Source organism: Dreissena polymorpha, chromosome 1 (assembly GCF_020536995.1).
Source record: "Dreissena polymorpha isolate Duluth1 chromosome 1, UMN_Dpol_1.0, whole genome shotgun sequence".
NCBI classification, from domain to species: Eukaryota; Metazoa; Mollusca; class Bivalvia; order Myida; family Dreissenidae; genus Dreissena; species Dreissena polymorpha.
Genome location: NC_068355.1, coordinates 104,244,896 through 104,256,161, shown reverse-complemented (window position 1 = coordinate 104,256,161; position 11,266 = coordinate 104,244,896). Strand labels below are relative to the sequence as shown.

General features: G+C 41.3%; 1 protein-coding gene across 3 annotated transcripts in view; it reads left to right on the top strand.

The window, feature by feature from the left end:
• LOC127865184 (ligand of Numb protein X 2-like) overlaps positions 1-11,266 on the top strand; it is a 185,798-nt gene that overhangs the window by 162,917 nt on the left and 11,615 nt on the right. For all 3 annotated transcript variants that reach the window (XM_052405157.1, XM_052405156.1, XM_052405158.1), the window contains exon 11: positions 681-848. In XM_052405157.1, the coding sequence (XP_052261117.1) occupies positions 681-848 (168 nt within the window). The remainder of the gene's footprint in view (positions 1-680; positions 849-11,266) is intronic.

The window sequence follows — 11,266 nt, the reverse complement described above, 5'->3', positions numbered from 1 at the left end:
TGATGAAATCTGGGTTGGGATTGTATTTGGGTCATCTGGGATCAAAAACTAGGTCACTAGGTCAAAAACTAGGTCACTAGGTCAAATCATAGAAAAACCTTGTATAGACAATAGAGATCACAGTTTTCATCCAATCGTTATGAAGTTTGGTCAGATCGTTTATCTTGATGAAATCTGGGTTGGGATTGTATTCGGGTCATCTGGGGGTCAAAAACTAGGTCACTAGGTCAAATAATAGAAAAACCATGTGTAGACTATAGAGGTCACAGTTTTCATCCAATCTTTATAAAATTCGATCAGAATGTTTATCTTGATGACATATGGGTTGGGATTGTATTTGGGTCACTTGGGGTCAAAAGCTAGGTCACTAGGTCAAATAATAGAAAAACCTTGTGTAGACAATAGAGGTCACAGTTTTCATCCAATCTTTATGAAATTTGGTCAGAATGTTTATCTTGATGAAATCTGGGTTGGGATTGTATTTGGTTAGTCAGGTGAATGATTCAGGGCCATCAAGGCCCTCTTGTACTAAAAATTATTACTTTATAGTTGATTCTGAGTAAGATGACCATCCTCCACACATGACTGATATAAAAACTTCCTGCTGACCATGATATAAAAAATATATCTGGCAACATTATATCAGGCAGATATCAGTGTGGTGGTATGATTAATTGCAGACTAGTCCTGACAAAGTGCAATTTGTGATATCCCGTACAAGTCGCCCTCAGACCCCAGATCTCATCCGCTCTACCTCGGAGGCCCTCTGCAGCCTTGACCTTGATCTTGCAGAAGTCCTCTGGCCAATGTGCAAGAAGTGTCGTGAACTAAACATCACCATCAACAAGGTGAGTGGGGGCTGTTGAGATTGGCCAGTGAAAATCAAAACCCGTGCATTGATATTAAATTGAATCCTTTTGGTAACTATGGTTACAGCTTCAGTGGTCATTGAAATTAATTTGGGGAAATATAAGTTACACTGTTGGTAACTGATGGTGTATATCTCATACACCGTCAGTTTCTAACAGTGTAACGATTATATATCACCGACTACCTTTTCCTTGTTGTATTTAATAGATATTCATATAGACATGTGTAAGTGTTATATTACATAGAATCCTATTTTGTTTCTCTTTGAAAATATACCAAACCAGAATTCCGTATTTAACCAGGTTTTCCGAAGGAAAAAACTTGTTTTATGATTGGCGAATGTCGGCGGACAGGCGGATCAAGCTTGTTCGGGCCATAACTTTGTTGTTCATTGTGAGATATTATAATCATTTGGCACATTTGCTCACCATCATTTAACAGTGTGTCGTGCGAAAGAATTCGTCAATATCTCCAAGGTCAAGGTCACACTTTGAGTTCAAAGGCCAAACATTGCCATAAATGAGCTTGTCCGGGCCATAACTATGTAATTCATTGTGAGATTTTAAAATCATTTGTTCACCATAATCGGCCTCTGCAGCGCCATTTCAGTTTAAAATACTTGTGAATAAAAGTGTTGGAATATAGGGCTTGAATGAAACTGGTGAGTTTGGATTGTCAATTTCTTTTTTAATGCAGAATAATGCGATGTTTAATTGTTTTTGTTGAAGAAGTGATGGATTGTCAGTGACTTCATTCAAGACTGTTAACTCTTTCAGTGCTGGAACCGAATTTTGAAGGCCTTTGCAAACAGTTTGGATCCAGATGAGACGCCACAAAACATGGCGTCTCATCAGAATCCAAACTGTTTGCTATTCTGATAGTATTCTTTGAAAAAAAAATCAAAGAAAATGCTAATTTTACAAATTCAGCAGACAACATTTTAGCAGACGACAAATTTCCCAGCATGCAAAGGGTTAAATCTTGTAATTGCGGTGCGTGTTTCTTTAATGAATATGTCGTTCCTTTGTTAGTTGATCAAAGAATGTCTGTCTACAAATAACTGCCTGCTTACGCCAACTGTTTTAAAATGGATAAGGAGGAAGGCGACAGAATAAAACAAAACTATACACAAATAAAAATGGTGACTTTAACCCATGCATCAACTGTCAGCGTGAAATAGCAAGACTTAACTAGAAATTTATCTTCAAACAGACATCTTTTTTTTTACATTGATAGGTGTATTGAAATTTCATTTAATGTGATAAATATGTTACCTGCTATCTAATAGCTACTACTTCCGTAGGTGAGTTATATCATCTGGAAATTTTCTGGAACAAAGCCGGGAGCCAACACCTATATACCCAGAGGTCAAATATATGTGGCCAAAATCGCTCATTTTATGAATACTTTTGCAATATTGAAGATAGCAACTTGATATTTGGCATGCATGTGTATCTCATGGAGCTGCACATTTTGAGTGGTGAAAGGTCAAGATCAAGGTCATCCTTCAAGGTCAGAGGTCAAATATATGTGGCCCAAATCGCTTATTTTATGAATACTTTTGCAATATTGAAGATAGCAACTTGATATTTGGCATGCATGTGTATCTCATGGAGCTGCACATTTTGAGTGGTGAAAGGTCAAGGTCATCTTTCAAGGTCAGAGGTCAAATATATGTGGCCCAAATCGCTTATTTTATGAATACTTTTGCAATATTGAAGATAGCAACTTGATATTTGGCATGCATGTGTATCTCATGGAGCTGCACATTTTGAGTGGTGAAAGGTCAAGGTCATCCTTCAAGGTCAAATATATGGGTCAAAATTGTGCATGTAATGTCACATCTGCAATATTAAAGCTAGCAATTTTATATTTGAAATGCGTGTGTTTCTCAAGGAGCTGCACATTTTGAGTGGTGAAGGGTCAAGGTCAAGGTCATCCTACAAGGTCAAACATCATATAGGGGGACATTGTGTTTCACAAACGCATCTTGTTTCACATTTAAAACCTGGTTTTGTGACAATTTTGTCCCTGTTTTCCATTTATTTCCCGTGTTTTGGTTAAGTTTTTGTTTAGACAAGTTTATGTATTTGTAATTTATTATCCGGATTATTTCATAGGTATCATATTAAACTTTTGTTTAATTTATGCCTTATGGGCAGTGTGTTTTCAAGTGTCCACGTGGCATTATCGTTTACATAGTAAACTAGGAGTATGTTAATAAATGCCATGTATTTGTTTAGACAAGTTTTAGTATTTGTAAAACTAAAATAACAAATTATTATCGGCGTGATTTTTGATTATTGTATTAAACTTTTGTTTAATTTATGCCACAAATGCTGTTTTTAGCTCACCTGTCATGAAGTGACATGGTGAGCTTATGTGACCGTGTGATGTCCGGCGTCCGTTGTGCGTGCGTCCGTCTGTCAACAATTTCCCCTGTACCCGACCCAACTACCGGTTTGTGTAGACAGTAGAGGTCACAGTTTTCATCCAATCTTTATGAAATTTGGTCAGAATGTTTATCTTGATAAAATCTGGGTTGGGATTGTATTTGGGTCATCTGGGATCAAAAACTAGGTCACTAGGTCAAATCATAGAAAAACCTTGTGTAGACAATAGAGGTCACAGTTTTCATCCAATCTTCATGAAATTTGGTCAGAATGTTTATCTTGATGAAATCTGGGTTGGGATTGTATTTGGGTCATCTTGGGTCAAAAACTAGGTCACTAGGTCAAATAATAGAAAAACCTTGTGTAGACATAAGAGGTCACAGTTTTCATCCAATCTTTATGAAATTTGGTCAGAATGTTTATCTTGATGATATCTATGTTGGGATCGTATTTGGGTCATCTGGGGTCAAAAACTAGGTCACTAGGTCAAATAATAGAAAATCCTTGTGTAGACATAAGAGGTCACATTTTTCATCCAATCTTCATGAAATTTGGTCAGAATGTTAATCTTGATGAAATCTGGGTTGGTATTGTATTTGGGTCATCTGGGTTCAAAAACTAGGTCACTTGGTCAAAAAATAGAAAAACCTTGTCTAGACAATAGATGTCACAGTTTTCATCCAATCTTTATGAAATTTGTTCAGAATGTTTATCTTGATAAAATCTGGATTTGGATTGTATTTGGGTCATCTGGGATCAGAAACTACATCACTATGTCAAATCATAGAAAAACCATGTGTAGACAATAGAGGTCACAGTTTTCATCAGATCTTAATTTAATATGGTCAGAATGTTTGTCTTGTTAAAATCTGAGTTGGGATCGAATTTGGGTCATCTAGGGTCAAAAACTAGGTTTCTAGGTCAAAGTTTAAAAAAAACTTGTGTAGACAGTAGAGGTCACAGTTTTCATCCAAACTTAATGAAATATGGCCAGAATGTTAATCTTGATAAAATCTGGGTTGGGATTGTATTTGGGTCATCTTTGGTCAAAAACTAGGCCACTAGGTCAAATCATAGAAAAACCTTGTGTAGACAATAGAGGTCATAGTTTTCATCTGATCTTAATGAAATGTGGTCAGAATGTTTATCTTGATAATATCTGATTTTTGATCGTATATGGGTCATCTGGGGTCAAAAATTAGGTCACTGGGCCAATTCTAGTAAAACCTTGTGTAGATGAAAGAGGTCACAGTTTTCATCACGTCTTAATGAAATTTTGTCAGAATGTATTAATTGATGAAATCTGGCTTGGGATTGTATATGGGTCTGATAGAATTTAAGTTGATGTAGCAAGGTTAGTCAGGTGAGCGATTCAGGGCCATCATGGCCCTCTTGTTGTTAATTGTGAGAATGTTAATCAAGACTGTGTATTTGTTTAGACAAGTTTTAGTATTTGTCTAACAAATTATTATCAGTGTTATTTTCAATTATTGTATTAAACTTTTGTTTAATTTATGCCACAAACGCGTTTTTTGTGTTCATGAAGCACGCAACGTTCTCTTTTAGAAGTAAATAACTTAGAGAATGTTTATCATTTGCATTATGTGCAAATAGTTAATTTCATGTGCCATATAACAATCTTGTCTATGACCAGTTAGTTGTTGAATATGTTTTACTCTTGTATTTCATGTACGAAGGTCGCAGAAAACAAAGAAAAAGCACCGTGCAAGACGTTGACCACGTGGCTCTTGCCACACCTCCGTCGACGTCAGACCATATGGCTGCCGCCATACAACGGTCTTTGCCAGGTGACGTCGACCAGGTGGCTTCAGCTGTGCGTCAGTTGACGTTAGACCATATGGCTCCCGCCATACTTCTGTCTTTACCCGGTAACATCACCAGTCATTTTATGACCGGTCCGTTCACCTGTCCCCGGTCCATTGACTGGTTTGGTCTGGGCCTTTCAGAGCCGCAAGCCTGGAGAAGATCCTGTTCCTGTGGACCTTTGCCACCGGGCACCGTGCAAGACATTGACCACGTGGCTTCGGACATGCGTCAGTCGATGTCAGACCATATGGCTCCCGATATACTGCTGTCTTTGCACGGTACTGAGCATGACGTCGACCAAGTGGCTTTGGCCATTTGTGGGTCGACTGAAGACCATATGGCTCTCGCCATATGTCGGTATTTGCTCAGTGACGTCGGCCATGCGTCGGTCGACGTCAGACCATATGGCTTCCGCCATACTTTGGTCTTTACCCAGTGACGTCACCGGTCATGTTATGACCGATCCGTTCACCGCGCACTGGCCCCCGGTCATTGACTGGTCCGGTCGCCAGTCACTGGGTATTACTTTATGACGTCACCGGTCATTTTATGACTGATCCCTTAACCGGTCTTTGACCGGTCCGGGCACTCGGCAGGACTTCGACTATGTGGCTTCGGCCATGCGTCGGTCGACATCAGACCATATGGCTCCTGCCATACGTCGGTCTATGCTCAGTGACGTCGACCACATGGCTTTGGCCATGCGTCGGTCGACGTCAGACCATATGGCTTCCTCCATACTTCAGTCTTTACCTGGTGACGTCACTGGTCATGTTATCACTGGTCCATTCACCGGACACCAATCCCTGGTCACCGGTCGCGGGTTATTGACCGGTCCAGTTCGGGCGACGGTCAGCAGTCACTGGGTTTTACCTTGTGACATCACCGGTCATATTATAACCGATCCGTTCACCGGTCTTCGACCAGTCCAGACACCGGGCAGAATGATGACCACGTGGCTTCAGCCATGCGTTGGTCAACGTCAGACCATATGGCTCTTGCCATATTTAGATCTTTGCCCGGTACTGGGCAAGACTTCAACCACGTGGCTCCCGCCATTCGTCGGTCTTTGCCCAGTGACATGGACCACGTTGTTTTGACCATGCATCGGCGATGTCAGACCATATGGCTCCCGCCATATTTCGGTCTTTACCCGTTAACGTCACCGGTCATATTATGACTGGTCCGGTAACCGGTCGTTGACCGGTCCGGTTCAATCACCGGGGACCGGTTCGGTCCCCGGTAGCGGGAACCAGTCACAGGCACCAGTCACCGGTCATATTATGACCAGTACGGTCACCGGTCATTGACCGGTCAGGTAATTGGTCATTGACCAGTCCGATCACCAATCACCGGCTATGATCCGGTGACGTCACCGGTCATATAATAACCTCCTCTGATTCATCTTAGCAGGATTCATCGTCTGCTTCGACCCACGGGTATCTTCTACGTTACCTAGTCGTATACCCCCTGCTATTACTCCATCGAGTCCAATACTTTATGGATTCAGCAGTCTCCAGGACACTTGTGACTTTCAATATTAAAAGCTTATGAAATACCTCCATCTGGTATTCCTACTTCTGACTCAGCCTGCTTCATACAAACCACTAGTCTTGCAGATGCTTCGGTTGAGGCGGGCTCAGAGTCTAATGTTGAGGCTGAACATTACTATTTGGCCTCTATTAATCAGGTCTATAAGTTATTTTTACCCACCCTTCCCTGTCGGCTACAGGCTTTGCAGTCACCGTCACGGAACAGTTGGCCTGCAAAGTGAGCTCGGCTGGATTAGCAAGACGATGTCTCGTGTCAACAACCGCCTTCAAAGTTGCTTGAGTACAATGTATGTTTTCCAGTCACTGGAACCCAAATAATTAGCCTACTCCATCGCCATGGTAAGCCCATAAGGACCTGACTGAGCTTAAACCGCTTATGACGGTAAAAGCTACAAGTCCCCTGTACCCGACCCAACTACCGGTTTGGACTTTTCCAAACTGCCGGGTCTAGATCCTGACAATAACAAGCTTTTGCTTACAATGCCAGTTGCTTCTACCTCTTTCTCAGTTCCTTACTCCGTGTTGGAGAATTGGCAACTGAGAGAGGGCAGATCCATAGATCTGCCTACCAGCTTGACCGCATGCGGCCACCGCTTTGTATATAGGTCGGGAGCTATCGGACTCAGGCCCGAGATGCTAAGGATCCGGAGGGACCTCATCTTATCTTCCCTGCCTCAATTTTCTTGTTGGAACCAGGAGTGAACTCGCTCAGAATTGCTCTTTTCACAGCAGATTCCCTTTTTGGAAGCAGGATACAGGCGGCAATCACTGCTGACCGGGAAGACCAGATCTTTGCTTCTCTAACAAGAAACATCTCTGGCCAGCACCTAGGGGCTCTTTAGCGTCCAGCTTCTAAGCACCCGGCAAGAACAACCTTTTTCTCTAAAAGGCCTTCTTCTATTCCACATCCGGCTTCTAACAGGCTGTCTTCCTATAGCAGGTCGTTTTCCTATCGGAATTCGTCTGGAAAGGATTCTTAAATAAAGGGCAAACCCAAGCCGGATCAGAAGACTTTCAAACCTTCGACAAGCAAGGGCAGACGTCCCTAAGGTCACTCCTAGGGATTTCCCTTTCTACCAACACACCTCCGATGCCGGAGGTACCAGTTGCAGCCATACTTCTGCACTTCGCAAATCAATTGCTTATAATGAAGTGTTCAACACTTTTCTATTCTACCGATTTTCAAGTCTGGTTGGAGTGGGGAAATTTCGGCTTGCCGTGAATTTCTTTCCCCACCCATTCTTGACCATGAGCTTCTGGCAACCGGTCCGTCTCTAACCGGTCAGGTCGCCAGTCTTTCTGCTGCGAAGTCTTTTCCGAAAGAATACGTCCTCTTCAGCACTATCTCTCTGCTTGTTGGAATTTATCTCAGGGCAATCTGCTTACACAGATTCCCATCCTTCCGTCCTTAGTTCCCCACATTCAGTGGTGACTAGACTAGGAGACTCTTGGCAGGAGTACCGCTTCTTCCACCACAACCTTCCTTACATCTCATCAGATGCTAGCAGGGAAGGTTGGGGGCGCTTACCTGGAACCACTCAGCCTGATCATCTCAGGTATGTGGTCTCCTCAGGAGTATCTCCTGCACATCAACAATCTCAAAAAGCTAGCAGTCTTTCTAGGTGTATCTCATTTCCAACACATCTTCGCAACTCCTGTGTGATGGTGTCAACAGACAACACATCAGTCGTGGTTTACATCCAGGCACAAGGGTGAGCACATGATCACCTCCTGTATCTGGAAACCAGGAACTTTGCAAGAACCTCAACATTTCTCTCTTGTCCAAACACATACCAGGTCGTCTCAATGCCCTGTCGGACAGTTTGTCTTGCAAACACCAGTTCCTGTAGTCAGATTGGACATTTCATCAGGAAGTGACAAACTAGATTTTCCTCGCATTCGATTATCCACTGGTCTACCGGTTTGTGACCAGAGACAACCACCGACTTCCTGTGTAAGTGAGTCAAGTTTACGATCCAGCAGCGTTGGCAATTGTCACGCTTTTGTCTTCTTGAGACCAGCTGGACTTTTACACCTATATCTCACCCATCCTATTCCTCTATCTTGGAGTATCAATGTGAGCTCTTGCCAGATCCTCCTGGTCGCCCCTTGGTGGCCCAGGAGATGCTGGTTCAACGACCTTCTCAGTCTCCTGTACGATTTTTCCAGGAAACTTACTTACAAGTCATATTTCCTATCTCAGAGAGATAGATTTCATAAGCTCCAGACATGATCCACTACAAGTCTGGCCATTATTTGGAAATCCCTACAGAAGAACGTTTTTCTGTTAGGGCTTCAACTCTCGTTGCCTCTGCAAAGAGAAAATCCACCAGAACACTCTACGATGCTTTCTAGAAAATTTTCTCTGAATGGTGTATTCAAGGACATATTGAATTATTGATCCTCTCAATCACTCTGCTAGACGCGTAGAGGATTTCTTATCTTTCTCTTTGATGATAAGAAACTTTCTCTTATCTCCATCAAAGGATACAGACTATGCTTTCGCATAACTTGGCTTTTTGTAAGTCATCACAAGTCTATGCTGACCTACCTATTTTGGAAATGATCTTAGCCATGGAACTTCAACGTTCTGTTTCTTGTTCCTTTACCCCTTAATGGTTTTGGCTTGCGTTCTTTGATCGCTTATTACGTTCCTGATGAACCTTTCATCAGACGTCCTAACAGTTCCTAAAACTGGAAGACCATTTTCCTTCTTACCATGGCTTCAGCCAAACGGAGAAGTGTAATACATGCTCTTTCTGTCGAAGACGACCATCATTATTTTGATCCGATGGTTTTGACTTTTTGTTGTGTCAGCCAGGATTCTTTCTAAATATTAACTCCCCTATATAGCTTCTAAACCCTTCAAGGTCCCAAGTCTTTCTAGAACTTGTGGACATGAAGATGAAGGTAGACTTCTTTGCCCAGTCAGGGCTTTCAAGTTCTACCTCAGCAGAGTAAGTCCATTCGATGTTCGATGTACTCTTCATTCCTTATAAAAAGGGGGGGGGGCAATGTGTCTGCGGCTTCTTGTTGGGTAGCCTCGATTTAGAAAGGCTCACTCTTTTCTCTCCTTTTAAAGAGCAGACCGCATGAATTACGAGCTCTGTCAATTTAGTGGGAGTATAATTATCACATGTGCTCCGAGATGCTTTCTGGGGGAATCCGACCACCTCTTTTTATCTTTGTTCTCTGGAGTTCCAAAAAGACTAATTTTTTTGGGGGGCCCCCTTGTGGTTTCACAAACGGTAGTGTCTTTCATGACATAGACATACTAACTCTTTTCTGAGAAGTCAAGTCAATACCGTACTAACGAAGATTACCTGAAAACCCTAGTTATGGGTTCTACTATCATTAGCTGATAACCCTGGTTATGGGTTCTGCTGTGATGGGGATTGGGGGGCTATAACATGAACCTTCCCACCGCAGCTGCAAATTCAGCTATAAGATAAGGATAGATAGGTAACGTATTTATGACATTAAAACAATTTTTTTAAGTAAATTCATTTTAATTATTAAATACTTACCTGCTATCGGTGAGTCCAACCTCCCACCCGCTCTTCGACTAATATTTTTGTATATATTGGAAAAAGACTGAAGGGTATCTATTTTTGCCTAGGTTACATTACACTATGTTGGTCTAGTTTGTTTGGGTATATAGATAATGGCTCCCAGCTTCGTTGCAGAAAATTTCCGGATGATATAACTCACCTACGGAAGTAGTAGCTATTAGATAGCAGGTAAGTATTTAATAATTAAAATGAATTTCACTTACAAAAATTGTTTTAGTGTATGGAAATACACCCTTTTCATGTGACCAATGTAAGCCAATTGGATTAGGTCATTTTTGTATTAGATGAGATATGACAGCTAAGAAATTGTATAAAAGTTTAAAATACTTCAAAAGAAAACATAGGGGTATTTGCATGATGAATACTTTACTACATGCAGTTTTACTTTTCAAAATATTTAGATTTTGTTATCTTTTATGAACCTCTTCAAAGTTTTTAAAGTATTGTTAAGTTTACTACATGTACTGAATTTTCCCACATATAGCGCGCCCCCATGTATAGCCGCAGGCTGTTTTTTAAATGCAAAAATGGAGAAAACAATATTTCAAGACAATAAAACCACCAAATCGAACCGAAAATGTCCGCCATTTTACTATTGCGCAATCCAATAATCTGGGTCATTGGAAAGCTTAATTAAGCATTCAAAAGAGGAAGCGTCATTATGATTAGGAGCATGGGTTGCATAGCACTATACTTTTCTGACAATTTTGTAATTTTCTAGCAACAGTCCACATGCATTTCTTGTAAAACGTGCGAAAATAATAATTCATGTACATCATGTCATTCTTCCTTGGGGAAAGCATTGGCTTTAAATTTGAATGCTGAATAAAAGCTTTGTGAGTATGGGAGACAGGGCTTCAGTTGAGATATGTAAATATTGAAGTAAAACTGTTAATCTATTATGTTGGACTAGTGGGGTTATTATTTGTCGCACTACACAGGCGTAAATGTGATGAACATTGTAGGTGCAAAAAACCTGGACCAAACTGGAAAACACTAAAAAGTCCCTGTTCACACCTACCTTTAGCCACAAAATTGACCTTATTGACAC